The sequence below is a fragment of the Epinephelus moara genome, chromosome 17 (genome assembly GCF_006386435.1).
Source record: "Epinephelus moara isolate mb chromosome 17, YSFRI_EMoa_1.0, whole genome shotgun sequence".
Classification (NCBI taxonomy): domain Eukaryota; kingdom Metazoa; phylum Chordata; class Actinopteri; order Perciformes; family Serranidae; genus Epinephelus; species Epinephelus moara.
In genome coordinates this window covers 23,845,684-23,862,676 of record NC_065522.1, presented here as the reverse complement: position 1 = coordinate 23,862,676, position 16,993 = coordinate 23,845,684, and the positions used below count along the sequence as shown (strand labels likewise).

The following is a 16,993-nucleotide window of genomic DNA, read 5'->3' as shown; positions in this document are numbered from 1 at the left end:
CACACCTCCCCATTGTTTTAATAGACTTCGTTTCCAGATAAACAAACTTACAACGTTAGGCTGGCCAGTAATGAGGCTCACCAGTGCACTGAACGATTCGGTGACCGAATCTTTTGAACAAATCTTAATAATGAACTGATTCTAGTGATTCAGTAACATCTAAAGAACTGCTTTGCCCATCACTAGTTAACTGTATATATTGTGATCCTCACTCTGAGAAAAAAAAAAAAAAAAAAAGCATCATGGAGTGTTGTTCCTGTGGGCTCCAGCAACACTAAATCCCCGAGCTTTCCTGAGAAGGACTAACAGCACAAAATGGCCATTTTTAAATATCTCATGGAGAGAGACTCGCACTGCAGAAAATGTCAGCGTGCAGCCTCATTCTGTGGACATAAACAAGGCGCATTCTTGCGTCTGTGTCACAGATAATTTGAAAATACAGTGAGCGCTAGATGGAGCAGTGAGTGACAACAACCCTGCCCACATTTGAGAGAACTGTTTGCGGTGCACAGGCTAGGGTTAAAGTACCATGTCCCAAGGTGGTTCCAAAGGTATCATACTGAAAGTGTTTGGTGGAAACGGGGCTTTACATATGCAACATGAATGTCAAAAAAATTCTACTGTTGATGATGACCTCTCTATAGCGGACCATGAGGAAAGAAAAGAGTCCTTACATGGATCAGGTGAAAATAACACTGCTTCAGTGATCCATGCACAAGTGATTACATCTTGCTGATCTTAGTTTAAGAGGTCAAATCTCCTTAATTCATGATCTTAGCGAGTATTTCTGACCTCCTTATCTGTTTGCACATGACTTCACCTTTCATGACTTAGCACGTGGAGAGGCTATTTATACCCTGGAAGTTATTTCAGATCAAATTCTGTGTTATCTGTATCAACAAATATGTGAATGAGGTGGAGGCAAAACAAAGCAAAGCATGCAGGAGGAAGAGTGTGTGTGTACGTGGGATGGATGAGAGGCAGCAAATGAGGGAAGGAGGGAGGGTGAGGGAGAGCAGGCGTGTCCACTCACTCACCATGCTCCAGGGATTAGCTATTTAAAGTCCAGTCTCTCCGCGCCACAGAAACCTTTCCGTGCTGCCAACGAGGACGCAACAGGACGCACAGTTGAGGACGTGCAGAACCGGACAGAGGACAAACATTTAAATGAGGGGAGCGATAAGAGAGCACATGAAGTGAGGACAGCAGCTGGGGATTATCAATTTATACTCTGAGTCTACAAGTTTATTTCACCAGGTAGGTCATTTAAAAGACTATTTAACCTGTTTAAAGCTCAATGAAATGTATTTATGAGACTGCTGCTGGGTAGATATAATACAGTTAGCTCTTATCAGCAGTGTAAGGGTTGCTGTTTTGCTTTTTGGAGCAGGAGGTGTGTCAGTGGGAGGGCTCCTGATCATAAGGAAGCCACTCTTGTATGCTGAGAGCATTTTACGGGCCACTCTAAGTAGAAAAACAACTTGTCAAACTTTATTCTGCACGCCTGAACACACCACTCATTATTCTCTTTGACTGTCAGCACACTGTTTGGGTTGAATAACGGCATTTATGAGCAAGTTAAACCTTAAAAATTGCATCATCTTCAGGCTTCACTTCACACTTAAATAAGCAGATAAGGAATGTTTCCACCTCTGACGCTTCACATATGCAAAGAGGCCTCCGGTTAATAGTTTAATCAGGGAGACTGAAGAGATAAGTGATGCGTAGTGCTCCAGATGAAAGCTCAGATTAGCCTGTCTGGCAGAGCTGTTCATTCAACCTTCTGCATGCACGCGCACGGCTCTTGCACGCGCATCTAAAAGTAGCATGTGAGACTGTAAACTTAAGTTTTTTTAATATGTTAAACATGGCAAAACTATAGTGATGGAAGACATGTTTAGTTTCTTATATATCGCAGTGTATTCTCAACTGCAAGTTAGGGACTGTACTCAAATTATCACAGGGGGTCGGAAATGGGGGCGGGTATTGTAAATTTTATTTTGACAAAGCATAAGATTTTGGGGGGGAGTAGAGAAGGGTCTTTTTATATTTTCTGCAGAAAATATTGGCGCAGTACGTTACTGCGAGCCACGGGTATGTTACATTTTAAGTTTCATTCGTGTCATATCAACGTTTCTACAGCGGTGTCGTTCAGTTTTAACAGGACAGTGTGCAATGACACGCAAACGCTAATTTCCGTCTGTAGTCCTACACGTAACAAGTAGACGCAATAAATAAGAATAAAATTCAAGGTGCAAGGCTAGCTTGTAAAGTGACCAAGTTACCAGTGCAGGTGCCTTACGTAATAAAAACAGTAAGTACACACTGTACTATACAGAATACAACGTGAAATGCACAATAACTATCTTATAAAATGAAGCAGATTACCGGTGCTGATGCCGTATATAAGCAAAAAAACAAAACAGTGAGCGAACATTGCATGGTTGAAATACAATATGAGGTACGATTACGATTGTTTCAGTGAGCAGGTTAACATCGGAAGGTAGTACGTGAGCTGACTTTGTCGTCGGGAGGTGGCTGCCAAGCTGCAGACCACTGTTCGAGACCGACAAACAACAAAAACGGTTGTTTGTAGTGAGTCATCGCTGCGTTTCTAGAGGCTTTTTAGACACTAAACTCTGCTGTTTTTTAGCGACCTGTTGCTGTGTTTCCGACAGCGACAGTGCCATGAAAAGTGGTTGTTTTGTACCGAGATGTCGCTGCGTTTTCTGCGGGGATTGTGCGACCAAAAGTGAGTACTTTAAGCCCGAACTGGATTTTTTCTTAACCATAACCAAGTGTTTTTTGTGCCTAAACCTAACCACATGCTAACTACGGCATTGTTGAAACGTAAAGAAACGTTAACTTTCAACCCATCCGCAACATAACAACGTAAAAAGTTAACATATCCGTGGTTTGCAGAAATGCTAGCATTGATTCTGCCGATTGGTCCTAAATTTATAATCTTATTCAGCCTTCCTCTTTCTTTGCGATATAGCTAATAGCATAAAAAATTACATCAAAAAGAAACTGTTCTGGGTTTTATTAATATGTACGATGGTGGCACACATTAGAAGTCTCACTAAGATATTAAGGGTTAAGTATAGGTACACGATTAAAAAGATTATAGCTATTAAAAATGTGCGTGTTTGGAGTGGGCCAATTGCGTAGCCTCTGGTATTGCTACTTGCAGCTTTCTCAAGAGACGCCCATCCGAACAACACTCTACCGCACTTGCTTGGGTCTGGGACTAAAAGTGTTCATTCCAAACGTTACATGACTGATGCTTGAAATGCTTGGGATTGCTAGTGTGACATCTCCAGTCTCTCTACCTTCATCTGTTCTTGAATGTGCTGTAGCGAGCGATGAGGAGCGAGCTGTGCCCAGCACGCCATTTGGTGGTGTAAATTTGTGTCGTTAGTCCACTACACAGTTGGTGTAGTCTAGCAAATACATCCCGTGGATCTCAAGAGCTCGCGCTTATCACTGCACTTTCTTGGGTCCTGGCAGGGTTGCAGCAATACCATGATATAAAAATTGATGATTATCATACCGTGTCCATTTGCTTATCTGCGATATTAACAAAAATGCAACTGGAAGGAGAATCTCAACTTTCTCACTTCCTTTGAGGCTCACTCTGACTGATAATGATAATTCTGGAATACCGTGATACCGTGACGCTGCGACATTTTTTGAGACAGTTATCGTACCTTGAAAATCTCATACCGTGGCAACCCTAGTTCCCAATGTTCGGCAATGCACTCGCCAAGAGTAAAGTTGATCGGATAAACAGTTGACGAGACAATCGAAGAGACTCCTTCGATTTTAGTCTGATTTTGACCTGCGGACTGTCCTGCAGTATTTTATTAAGAGAACATTATCAACCCCAGCAATTTCTGAAGTGAATGACAAGGTTCAGCCCCCCTTACCACCCCAAGAACTTTCACACGGTCCCTAAACGTCTTTCAAGTGCCCTAAAAGTGTGTTTAAGCAGTGTATTTGAGTGATGCACTGACAGTATTGCCATTATTTGACGTGTCTGCTGAATGAAAGCTCCACAGAAACATGTTAAAAGCTGGCTGTGATGAATATGAGGGAAAGAGGATTGTGTGCAGCTATTAATGGACACACACACTTGTGCAGGTATACGTGCAGAGAGTGGTGTGTGCGTCATGCAGCCTGGCAGGGCTGTGTGAGGCTTTGTGCTGTGGGCAGTGACACAAGACTGCACCCCGGAGACTGAGCGGAGAAAGGGGGGAGCTCAGTGGAAATGTGGAGCTGTGGGAAGATTGTTATCTGGTTACTGTACGCATGTGTGCTCTGCTGCTCACTTTAACACTGTTTACACAGCAGATAAGGGTCCGAGTGTGGAGTGATGGGGTGGTTTGCAGAGAGAGGAGCTTGACTCATGTTTAGAAGTGGAGAATATGTAAAGATGACGCTTTAAGCTCCCTGTGAAAGCACACATGCACTGACATGCACTCCATGTTTCTCTGGAACGATTTCGCAATTTTCAGCTCCATCAGTCAGCCTCCACTGATTGAGCAAGTAAAACTGCATTATTCAGGTGCTGCTCACATCGGCTGCCTGCAGGCTGCAGCTTTCAGAGACAAACATGAGGAGAGAAAGAGGTCGCGGCCAAATTCTCACTCAGATCTTCACTCAGTGCCTTCCCCCCTTTCTGTTCCTTCTACCTTTCCTTTCTCCTCCTCCTCTCTGTGGCCAGTGTGGGTACAGTCTCTGTGCTCTCTGACTGTGTTTGCCATCTGAGGTTGTTTTTCTCCTCCAGGCTCCGAGGCTGCTGCCAGACCCCACAGCCAATCATGATCTGGGCCCAAAATTCCTCACCACTGACCAGAGCCTGAATATTGTGTTTGTGGAGCTCGTTTCTATGAGAGAACACTGTTAGCGTGCCAAATTATTAATACAAAAAGAATTTATAGCATAGGTGGGGAAAATCACAGTCACTCGGTGCTGCCTCTGTTCTCTTTGCCTCACAATGTGCGCTATACTGTGAGCTCTCGTTTCACAGGCAGAGCCCCTAAATTGACCGAACCATAATGGGTTCACTGTCTGTAAACGGGGTCGGGTTTCACACACACACCTGCGTGAAAATGAGAGGGGAGGTGCGTTAGCTGGTTAAGAAATGGAGGGAAAAGAAGAGCTTTTTTCTGCGTGAATTTAACCCCAACAGAGAGTCCGTCTTTCACTTTGTTGACAGGACTCTCCCCCCGTGGCGTGTCTGTGCCGCAGCTCTGTGTCACTGTGCGTATGTGTGAGCTGTCACGTCTCAAACTGGGAGTCGAGCAGCACGAGGACTCAGAGGTAAACACTGAGAGAAGACAACAGGATTAGGATGTCAGCTGATCACTGCTCTCCAGTTTGTTGCAATCACAGTTTACTGTTTGTCATCAGATACCAGAATCTGTGTGATTAATGAACAGTGGTGCTCAGAGCTTTATCTCACTGGGAGTTGTCTTCGGGTATCTTTGTCATTGTTTTGCATCTCTGATGGCTGATATGAGTGTTTGTGGTCGTTTTGCAAAGCCTGTTAGTCAGTCTGCATTTATCTGTGGTCGTTTCAGTGACTCTCTGAGGTCATCTGTTTGTAGCCAGTTCTGTATTTCTATGTGGTTGTTTTGGCTCCTGTAAGTTGTTTTGCATCATCTCACATTTAGAGGCCCTTTGTAGCCGTTTCGGGTATCTTTGTAGTTGTTTTGAGTCTCTTTGTGAACTCAATTTGTGTACGTTTTGTATCTTTTTGTGGCCAATTTGCATCTCTTTGCAGTTGTTTGGATCTTTTGTAGTTGTTTGGCATCTCTTTGTAGGTGTTTTGCAATTTTTTGTGGTTGATTTCAATGGATTTGTGGTCTTTTTGCATCTCTTTGTTGTCGTTTAGAGGCTTTTGTAGCCATATTTGGTGTCCTTGTAGGTGTTTTGGGTATCGTTCTAGTTATTTTGTGTCTTTTTGTAGTTGTTTGCATCTCCTCATGGTCTGTAGTAGTATCCGTTTGTTGTCTTTTCGCATGTATTTGTAGATGTTTTACATATTTTTGTAGTTGTTTGGCATCTTTAGTAGTTGTTTTGAATCATCTTGTGGTCTTTAAGCAAATCCTGTTAGTCATTTTGCATCTTTTGTAGTTTTTGGCATCTCGATTTGTGGTCTTATTGCATCTCTTTGTTGTCCTTTACAGTCTTTTTGTAGCCATATTTGGTGTCCTTATAGTTGTTTCGCGTATCATTTTAGTTGTTTAGTGTCTCTTTGTAGTTGTTTTGCATCCCTTACAGATAATTTTGCATCTCTTTGTGGTTGTTTGCATCTCTTCGTGGCTGTTTTGCATCTCTCCGTGGCTGTCCGTATCTGTTTGTTGTTGTTTCGCATTTCTTTGTAAATGTTTTGCATCTATTTGCAATCATTTTGCATCTCTTTGTAGTTGTTTTCCATCTTGTTGTGGTTGTTTTGTGTCCTTGTTGTCTTTTTTAATCTCTTTGTAGTTGTTTGCATCTCTTCGAGGGTGTTTTGCATCTCTATAGTTGTTCGTATCTGTTTGTTGCTGTTTCGCATTTCTTTGTTAATGTTTTGCATCTCTTTGTAGTCGTTTTGAATCTCTTTGTAGCTGTTTTGCGTCTCTTTGTAGTTGTTTTGCGTCTCTTCCCGGTGATTTTAATGTCTCTATAGTTGATTTATTGTCTTTGTTGTCGTCTCTTTTCAGTAATTTTGCATGTTTTTTGTGGTCGTTTTGCATCTCCATCTAATTGTTTTGCGTCTCTTTGTAGTTTTTTTGTGACCATTTGTGGTTGTTTTGCATTTTTTTTGTGGTTGTATTGTAACTCTGTGGTCATCTTGCCACTGCCTGCTGATGTGTGACCATGTACCATACCAAGGTTCGGTAACTTGCAGCAGAGACATTGAAGCTACGCAACTCTTCTTTTACCCCAAAGAACAATTATGATAGAAACAGCTGAGATCCATCACCTCCCTCTGCTCCATTTCACCTGACCCATTTCTTAACCCGATTAGACTAAAATAAATACCCCTTTTTTCACTCTAAGTAAACACTGCTCAGTGCTGGCGTGTGGCCCTGACTTTATCTTATCACTCAGAGGTGCCACAGATACTGCAGAGGGCAGCCCTCTACAGTGAATTTCACTGATGTGTTGCTCAATAACTCAGATCTACAGTACCTGCAGCGTTAGATCAAAGATCAGGTGCGTACTTCAGGGTCCAGAAACGCCTCAGTGGAGAACACTATTGCGGGCAAGAGCAGAAAGTTCTCAGACAAGCTTTTTTAATTCTTAAAATGAAAACAATGGTTGAAATATGCACCTGTCCGCCTGTTAGTCATAACATCGACCTCTATGTAACCTGGAGAGGGTTTAATAACTCCTCTGGCGGCCGTAGCCCATTGACGTGCTTTTCCAGGATTAGGCGGCGTAGAGGATGATGCTGGCGCTGTAAATACTGACTTGATTGGCTGGTTGCTGGGACACTGTGCTGTTCGGTCACATTGTCAGCTTATGTTAGGATATCATGTCGCTGAAGTGCAGGGTCATAATTCCATTAAACTGTGACCTGGTGATGAGACAAGGAGCTGTCAGCAGGCACTCGGACACGCTGGAACTGTGATAGGGCAGCTTAATGGAAGCTTAGAGAAGTGAGCATCCTGGAAAACGTTGTGTTTAACAGACGTTTCACGTCATGTTTGAGAGGAAGCTGTAGTTTAGGATGGTTTTGCCTCTGTTTTGTCAGTTTCAAAGGGAAACCTCGGCATTAAAACGACTGCAATTTCAGTTTTTGGTTCATATTTTTGCTGATTTTTATGTCTCTGTTCCCTCCTCTCTCTTTACAGACATCTGTGCCATGGGTGTGAAGATGCTGCAGTGTTTTCCTTTCTACAGACGCTGCAAAGAGCGGTGCAAGAGCAGGCAGTGCCCCCCCGCGGCAGGTGAGGAGCAGCTACAGACCGAATAAATAGCCATTTCATGACGAAACGCTCTGATAAAGCCTGACTTTCTATCTCTCTCTTCCTCAGTTCCCATTGAGGAGATGAAGCCCCGTCTGTGCTCGACGACATCCTCGGGCAGCGAAAGTGAAGGAGCAGGAAGCCTGAGTCGGGGCTCCCAGATATACTTCTCCACCAAGGCCAGGCTGTCTTTTAGACACCAGCTGGACAGCAACATCAACGCAGTGGACGCCACCTACTGAGGAGGACGAAGGGCTGAAGAGGAGATAAATGGACTCCTGTGTTTAAAAGTTTCCCATTGCCCATTCATGCTTGGACGCTGCGGTGCGGACTGTTAGCTGAGCGATTGCATCTATCGCCACCCTTAGATGTGATCAACAATAGTTGTGCACGACCACTTGTTTACAGAATTCACAACCAAAAAGTGCATTACTTTTTTTTTTATTGTTTCTTTTTTTATTTCTTTTTTTGACTACCTTTGTGTGGGAAAAAAAGCAGAATTTTGAATTTGTTGTTGAGTTTCTGTTTCACAAAGCAGGATGAGGGAGTTCACTGTTCAAGTATCAGGTTTCTCACACCTTCTTAAACATCAAATTCACTTTTCAAGGTCTTTCCAGGCCCAATTTCCTCAAATTCAAGGACCCTACATGGCGTTTACCTCAACCACTCATACACGCATGTGACTGTCACACTTTCTCCGGCCATGACCTAAAAAAGTCCAATCAAAATTTGTGATCATGAACTACTACTCTCTCTAAAGCCAGAAACCAGAGAAGGAAGTCTCAAACTTGTGATGTCATAGGGATAAAGTCTGGAGATGCTTCATAGACAATGAATAAGAGACTGATTTTGTGGCGTTCTCAGTTCTGGAACAGCAAATGTCGCCATATGCTCAGAACATTCACCAGGGTGCTCTCAGCGTCATCTAGAACAGTGTTTCCCAACTGGTGCCTCATGGCCCATTCTGAATGGACCACTACTTGACAGAGACAGCAAACTAGCGCGAAGACACGTCCAAACTTACGTATGACATTGAATATATTATATTGTGGGACCTCGAACTAATGATGAACGAGAAATTTGGACCCTGTGGATGGACCAGTTGGGAACAACTGATCTAGAACATCCTTCCCAATTGTCTATGTCCGAAATTCCGTACTAACATGATATTTAGTAGGCCGAACCAGTATGTGAGCTTCTTTTAGCATGGTACGAAACTTTAGTATGTGGATTGCATACTACTTCCTGTTAAATATAACAATATGTTAACACTGCACGCTACACCAGCATAAATATCCTACAATGCAACGTTAAAGACAACAATGTTCGTCTGAAAGAGACGGACTTGATGGGAGAAACCTTGACCCATGCTTACGAACATTTTGGGGACAGGAAATTGGCGACGCAGATGTTGAGGTGTAGAAACTGTCGATTATTTTTTGGGGCACGCCACTTTTAGCTTTTGTCCGTACGTACATTCAGTGTTTTAGAGCTGAGGTAGGTACAGATCACCATGGTTACGCATCTCCAACCTGCAAATTGGTTCTCAGGAAGCAAGCAATTACAGCTCGGTGGTATTTATTTACACAAAAGTATGCTGAACGAGAGTACTACACGTTGGGTGTGTAGTGCGCATTGTGCTATTTCAGATGCAGTGATTGTCTGTGAGGCAGCACCAGACGTGTGACATCACAAATTAGAGATTTTGCACTCGATTTTGCATTACGTTGACTGATATTTTTGGACTGTCTCAGACCATTGGATTACGATGCATTAATTTTAAAAATGGATGTGACTACCTTTCAAGTAAAAATATGAAATAATAAGCACCTACATTTCTATTCTTGTATAAATTATATAAATTTAAGCACTTTCAATGACCCGTGTTTATTAATGTCTATTTAAAAACACTTTTGAGGCCTTGTTTTGTCTTCAAATTCACAAACTTTCAAGAACCAGTGGGATCCCTGACGTATGATGGTGAATGTCTTCATCCAGACCTCATGAAAATCATGTTTCTAAACCGACTGTTGAAGTTTCTAATATCCAGAACATTTTTACTTTCTGATCCTGCTGTTGTGAAAGGACAATGAAAGGAAACAGAGGAGGATGCTCAGCAGCTGTTCCTCTTTTTGCCTCTAGTTAGTTCCTCTTTTGAGAGCGTTCAGTAAACTGAGCTGCACAGCAAGACGTATTTCTCTTAGGTATTGTGTCAGTCATGTTTGGCTTCAGCTCACTCTGGCTAACTATTTTTCTCTCATATTTTTGTAATTAAAAAAACTCCTGGTTGCATTTGATGTTGAAATGTATTTACTTTCTTTCTTTCTTTTAATAACAAACCTTCAGGATGAACATGGTTCTGTATTTGCCGACGATGAACACTTGTGAATGTTAAGTGCTGATGATCCCAAGTGACTGTGAAAACCTGCTGGAATTTCAAAATTCAATGTTCATCCTTTGATGCAAAAATCATTACCACGTCCTCAAATCTACAGTATGTCAAAAGAAAAGTATCTTTATTCTTTACTAACAAAATAACAACTAAAAAATGTACATTTAAAAACGTCTCCTGTGTTTTTGTTGTTGGTGAATGTGAAGTTTCGCAGCATTGAATGTGATGATTACACACAGTGATGTACAGAAAGCATTGCTCCAAAAGTGACTGACATTATTTTTCACGTGGCAACAACGTTTATTTAAGAAATTAGTTCACTGGTATAAAAAAACAAAAACAGTCTATAGACAAACTCCAAACCTGTGACCTCATCACTGCATGTTTTTGGGTTTGGAGATGACGCCGTCGGGGTAGCGACTCTTAAATCGAGCCACGACATCGGGATCCAGGAGATGAATGCCATCCAGCTGGTTTCCAAGAGTTACCCTACACATGGAGAAGGAAAAAGATCAGTCATTCAGGACATGTAAATAAAATACGTAGGACAGTTGGTCTTGAAACAAAAGTGAGACGGTGTGTTACCAGTTGGGCTGGACGTTGTGGGGTCGACCGAAGAGCTCGATCTTCCTGGTGCCGGGTGAGAGTCTCTCGATCATGCCGTAGATCTCGTCTGGTTTGTGACTGGTGGAGCGGACCTGGAAGAGAGCATTTCAGATGAAGAGATGTAGTATATACAATATCTGAGACAACCTTTTTCAAGCACAATAGTTTACCTCGGCTACAATGACGTCGCAGTCCAAACCTCTGTTGAATCCCTGAGGGTTCCCCTTTACACCCACCTGAAGAAAACAAATTGTTGTTTCACATGTTAGACGGTTGTCTGACACGCCTTTGCAGGCACGTTGACAAAGAATGAGCCTGTAGCAGCTCAGCACCTTGCTTCAAAACATCCTATAGCTATGAGTGGCCTTTTAAACTCCCAAAAATGAATGAACAAAGAGAAGAAACTCCTGGAGGCAAGATATGTAATAAGACAAACATACCAGACAATGCTCCTTCCCGTGGTTCAGCCAATGGCCCGTCCTTCCTGTGCGGATGATTCTCTGAAGCTGGTTCGTTTTCACCCAAATGATTTCATCCACTCGATCATAGCTGACAGACGAAAGTAATACATAAAAATAAGAGCGGCAAGTATTTTAGAAATCAAATGGTGCCCTACAAACTGATGATGGAAAGACTCACCCCCAGAGACTGAGACACTCTCTGCCCAGCTCCATGGCCCTGTGAGAAGAGACGTTGGGCAGATGATGAGTTTGACACAGCTACATCTGAATGTGCAGAACAAGGACTCTGCCCGCTCTTATAAATGTATTCCAACCTGCATAAAAATGTCTCTGGACTAAGTATTGTTAGATATCATGAATCCCACTAGTACTGCTTAAATGGTTCAGTAATTTTCAACCTGGTTCCTATTTCCCTATCTTTTTGTGTCTATATGTCTGATGGGAGCGACAGCTTTTGAAACCGGTCCAGTATTGAGCGAGAGTGGTGGGGCCACTCGGGGCAATCCAATGTGCACCGTGAATTTATGTGCACTAGAGGTGTTTGTTTTTGTCAATGACAGGCTCAGATTGTTGCTGTAAGTGTCTGACAACATTATGAAAGGATCCCTACAGAGACAGACCTTTTTGTTAAAGACTAAGATCCTTTTTGTTTAAACAGAAACAGCCCTGAAATCGCTATTGTCAAACTCACCAGACTCCATTTAGAAAAACAGTAATTTTAGAGTGTATAGAGGCAACGTGTTTTCACATCTAACTGAGTGAATTAAAGGTTTATTTCAACCAAACCAGAGTTGATGATTATTGGAACAGTGGAAAGATGAACCAAGATGGTTTTGTGAGTTTTATTTTGTGTCTGTTGACTCTGAATGAAGTGTGTTTCACAAAGATAAAATCACTGATTTTTTAAATGAAGTCTGGTGGGTTTGAAGACGGTAAATTTGGGGCCGTGTCTATTTAAACAAAAAGGATCTTACTGTAAGAGCCACTTCAGCACATATTGATATTTGGGGAGAATTTCTGTGTTGATATGACATATCATTTTGGTTCTGACGATATTTAAGTTTACACAACAGTTTCTGTATATTTTGAATAGTGTATGGTAGTGGACTATCCTAAGGTCATGTTTATATTTACTTTATTTATGAGGCAGAATACAGGCACAAGTTATTTGGTGCCGTAAGGCAGTTTAGACGTGTGACAGTCGGAGACTGTGGACAACGTTGCGCGTTAAAGTTGACCTCATGTTTGTGTTGATTTGGATCATATACGTTTTTGACCGTGTTGAAGTATGATAACGGGTAATACATAAGAATATATAGAAACAGGACATTGAGTTGGTAGTGGACCATGCAAGATGTAATCTTGGAAGGACATGGCCTGCCATGTTTTTCTCTTTTTATTTGTACTCTCAATGAACCTGCGTCATGTGAGTACTGTGGATCTTCAGATAAGGAACAGAAACACAAGTCAAAACCGGGACACCTCACAAACTAAGTGGCTTAGTAACTTTGGTATGTTGACTACATTTACTGTTTAACAAATAATGTCTATTTCTGTAGGGATCCTTCTAAAAATGTTGTCAGAAAAAACAAACACATTCAGTAGATGTGGACTGATGGTGCAAACATGCCTGCTTCGCTGCTGCCAGCTGCAGCGCGCTCTCTCAGTACTGGACCAGTTTCTAAAATTGTTGTTACCATTAGTCACTTAGACACAAAAACATGGGAAAATAGGGTCTATGTTAAAAACACCAACATTACTCTTTAATTAAACCGAGTAAGCTCCAACTTTTTAGGGGGAAAAACTTTAAGGTGGGTAATAAAGTGCAGCTCGTCTGTGAGGCTGTCACTTCAAAACAAATAAGAGAAAACTGTACAGTATTTTTTCATTTTTCAAATGTATTATTCAGATTTTGGTCTTTGGTTCCAGATACATTTACTGTAGATGTCTATATTTTGTTTAGGGTTGTTTGAAAGCAATCAGCGACCACTAAACTCCAGGAACCAGGTAAGTCAGTGTTTAGTTCAAGGACATCTTGACATTGTAGGAAATCAAGTCACATAAGGATACATGGCTGTTGACATGTTAAAATCTATCCTGTTGTGAGATGGTCTAATGACAGAGTGGGCTTCCCAACAATATCACTGCTGGATGTGCATTTAATAGCCTTTCTGAACACACAAAAAACAAACCTCGAAACAGAGAAACGTTCACTTGCCAAACCAGACTGTTGTAGTTACCTGCCGGTGACCCAGAGGAAGAGGAAGCCGTCATCTTGCAGGATGGGGATGTTGAGTTTTCTCATCTCGTCATCAGTCAGCGTACCATAGGGCAGCTCCATGTGGATGTCCCACGGAGGGTCGGCCATCACCACAGCAAACTTACCGAGGATGGACACGTCCAAGTAGCGGATATCACAGCAGATCCACTGCAGGGAAAAACACAACCTCTGTCACTCTCATAACCTGCTAAAATATTCCTACCCATCTCTCCTCAGCGCTCCTCTCTCCTCCTCACCTGCGAGGGGAACAGTTTGCCCACATTGCTGTCGGCGTCCCCTGCGCAGAGGCCGAGCTCCGTGGTCCCGGCCTGGGGCCCCAGCAGGCTCCCCTCGGCCTCTGGAGGGCTGTCGATCTCATAGTGGACGTATTTGCAGGTGTCCATGTGGAAACAGGTGTTGAGGAAGGAGCAGTCGCCGAGGCTCTCGTCTGTGTGCTTGTTGATGATGCGACTGAACGAGAAAATGTGTCACAGAGTAAACATTTTAATGAGATGTCATTTTATTTTAAACAAAAAGGATCTTTCTCTTTTAAACAAAGGTCTATCTCTGTAGGGATCCTTTCTATAATGTTGTCAGACCATCATTAGAATGAGGACAACCTCCACTATTACATATATGTGAGATGAAAAACCTGAAAAAGACACATTATGTCTTTAAATTTGATTAAAATGAAACAGCTGTTGCAGCAGTGAGGCCTTTCTAAGTTTGAAATGTAGACCTATATTTACATTAAAACCAGAACTTTGTCAGGCTGTGGTGTTTCTGATCGGAGTAGTATTCTATAACCTTGAGTACAGTGACCCCTTCAGGCCAAAGCAAGCATTTTATACCCTTATTTGATGGTTAATAGCAGAAAAGATGACAGGAAAAGAGGGGAAATACAAATGGGGAATGAGATGCAACAATGTTCTGCAAACAAGGGCCAGTGCAGTTCATAGTTAGAGCCCTCAGTGTCTTGTTTAAAGTTTAAAGAGACTAAAGAAAGATCTTGTGTGTGGTGGCATGAATACAGACAAGACAAAAGTATGCAGAGGAACACAGACCGGAAGTGTAACTTGGTGCATGGCTGTGGCGTGTCACCGGAGCGTATACACTCCTCTTTGGTCCCGTGGTCGCAGAACTCTTGGACCTGAGCTCGGCCGCGAGACCGGAACTTTTCCACGATGGACTGCTCCTTAGCTGTGCTGGCATTAAGCAGCTCCAGAATCTCTCGGCTCACCTGGGAACAAATAAAATAACATCACATCTGTACTCACACCTCCAAATTATCCTGCTTCTTCTTTGCGTGGATGAAAATGTAACTGGTTCTGAGATATTAGTCGATCTCCTCGACCTTCCTACCTTCTTGCTCTGCTGCTCTTTAGTGGACTGTTGGTTCAGGAGGCTCTCGATCTCCATGTCCAAATGGGACGACTGGCTTTTACTACTCCTGCCCTTCTTGTCAGCCCCGCTCCCCGATGCAGAAGGCCCCGCCAGCTGAGTGGAGGAAGCCGGCGTCAGAGAGGTGAAGGACGAGTGCGGAGGAGAGGCAGAGCTCTGAAGTGAGGGCGGGAAGCCTGGAGCTCTTTTGTGGTGTGTTGGATCTTCTGCTTTTCTCTTGACTCCAGCTCGTTGGGCTCCAGCCCCGGTCCCGATCATGGCCCATAGTTTTGTGTGGTCCACTGCTACCACGACCGAAGGGGAGGAAGTGGTAGAAGAAGAGGCTGATGCGGGCTGCCGCACTTCGATGAGTTCCTGAGCAGAGAATTTGAGCAGCAGACTCTGGATGCACCCATGACTGACAGCTGTTTCAGACTGTCACACACAGAAAAAAAAAAGGTTTTATGTGACACAGCCAAGCTCAGCATTACATATTTTAACTTGCTCCATATGCCAAAAGTGTTTCTGTGCTTCGAGACCACGACAAAGACTCACACTGAGTTCATTTGTGATGGCGAGGGAGTCCGTTGGCAGCGACAGACTCAGATCAGACAGATACGCCAGCAGCCTCTTCTCTAGCTCCGGGTCTGGTGGTTTTTCCGTCTCCTCCTGTGAGGGGAGCGGAGCTGACGGAGCCGGGCTGTCACTCCTGGCCGTGGAACCCTCCGTGCTGCTTCCACCGTCTGAGCGAGAGGAGAGAACAGAGTTAACACCCTCGTTTGGAAAAAGGTTTTTAAGCTTAAAAAATGAATTAGTGTCGTCAATGTTTTGCATAACTTAACAGTCAGACACTCTGCATCGTTTTCAATCGTTACACTTATACTTCACCCCCACAGTTACTATTTATATATCAATTATTCAGGCAGTGTTACCTTGAATTGCTGATGAAGACTTTGTTTTTATTTGGATGTGAGGTTGTGCTCAGAGAAAGACGAGCCCAAAAACTACAGATAATGGAAGTCTCAAAAAAAGAAAGGTCTCCCCTTTGAAAATTTAAATGAAGGGGAGATTCTCCGTCTAGCTGCATTTTTTCCCCAATATCGTAGATAAACACATGATGTATGATATTATATGACGGTATACCTTGAAACTGGTATAGCACGGTATTGATATATCAATATATTGCCCAGCTCTACTCTGTTAATAAAAGACACAACCACCAGTTTAATCGATACTTGAAATGATCAGTTTAAGTACAGCCCTGTCGTTACACATTATAACTATCAAACATCAAGAAAAATAATTAAACTTTTTGAGGAATTCGCCACAAAAACAAACTGTTATCTTATCTTGTTTTGTCTCAAACATGGTTTCCTTTGGAGCAGCGTTAGTAGCCACTTATATGATAAAACAATACTTGTGCTGCAGCCAATTAATCATTTAACTTCTTAACAAAAGGTTTAAAGTTTGACAGCAAAACATTTGCAGCTAAGAGCAGATTTAAAGACACCTGGCGATATCTTATAGACTCTATATTTGACTTATTAATTGGTTAAATACGCAATGGAGTATTCAATAACAAACACAGTGGTTATTTGGTGCCCTGCTGGTACCCGCTCTCCGGTGTGAACGTACCCGCGGACAGTTGTGCGGGGTCCTTCCGCCGCCGCTGCAGCCTCTCCCGCAGAGAGTCCAGCTGCTTCTTGTGCGCCTGGATATTGCTCCATGTGTCCGACATGACGAGCTGGGGTCAACGCCGACACAACACCGACACCGGGCACACGGTACACCGTTTAGACAACAGTTGAACACTGTCCGCCTTGTTTGGGAGCGAAAGATGTATGGTCCGTGACGTTAAAGCGTCCGACGGGCATCTTGAGTGAGAAACGTTCCGGCTGACTGGAGCTATAGTCGACGAAGAATCCTAATT

General features: G+C 42.9%; 2 protein-coding genes across 3 annotated transcripts; one reads left to right on the top strand and one right to left on the bottom strand.

Annotated features, from left to right (window-relative positions):
* Nucleotides 1-5,447: 5,447 nt before the first annotated feature.
* On the top strand, nt 5,448-8,434 carry LOC126403869 (uncharacterized protein C17orf114-like). The gene is made up of 3 exons (XM_050066686.1): nt 5,448-5,483; nt 7,851-7,946; nt 8,034-8,434. The coding sequence occupies exons 2-3, from the start codon at nt 7,862-7,864 to the stop codon at nt 8,204-8,206; spliced, it is 258 nt and encodes an 85-aa protein (XP_049922643.1). The 5' UTR covers nt 5,448-5,483; nt 7,851-7,861; the 3' UTR covers nt 8,207-8,434.
* A 726-nt stretch (nt 8,435-9,160) lies between these two features.
* mettl3 (methyltransferase like 3) lies at nt 9,161-16,986 on the bottom strand. Of its 2 annotated transcripts, none has more exons than XM_050066684.1 (11): nt 16,699-16,986; nt 15,619-15,806; nt 15,046-15,498; nt 14,748-14,923; nt 13,965-14,154; nt 13,664-13,851; nt 11,602-11,640; nt 11,403-11,511; nt 11,133-11,198; nt 10,942-11,054; nt 9,161-10,845 (listed from the first exon to the last, which is right to left on the bottom strand). In XM_050066684.1, exons 1-11 carry the CDS (start codon nt 16,799-16,801, stop codon nt 10,731-10,733), a joined length of 1,740 nt encoding a protein of 579 aa, XP_049922641.1. In that variant the 5' UTR covers nt 16,802-16,986; the 3' UTR covers nt 9,161-10,730. The 2 variants fall into 2 exon arrangements, with proteins under 2 accessions (XP_049922641.1, XP_049922640.1); XM_050066683.1 differs by having other exon boundaries at nt 13,941-14,154; nt 16,699-16,975.
* Nucleotides 16,987-16,993: the final 7 nt, after the last annotated feature.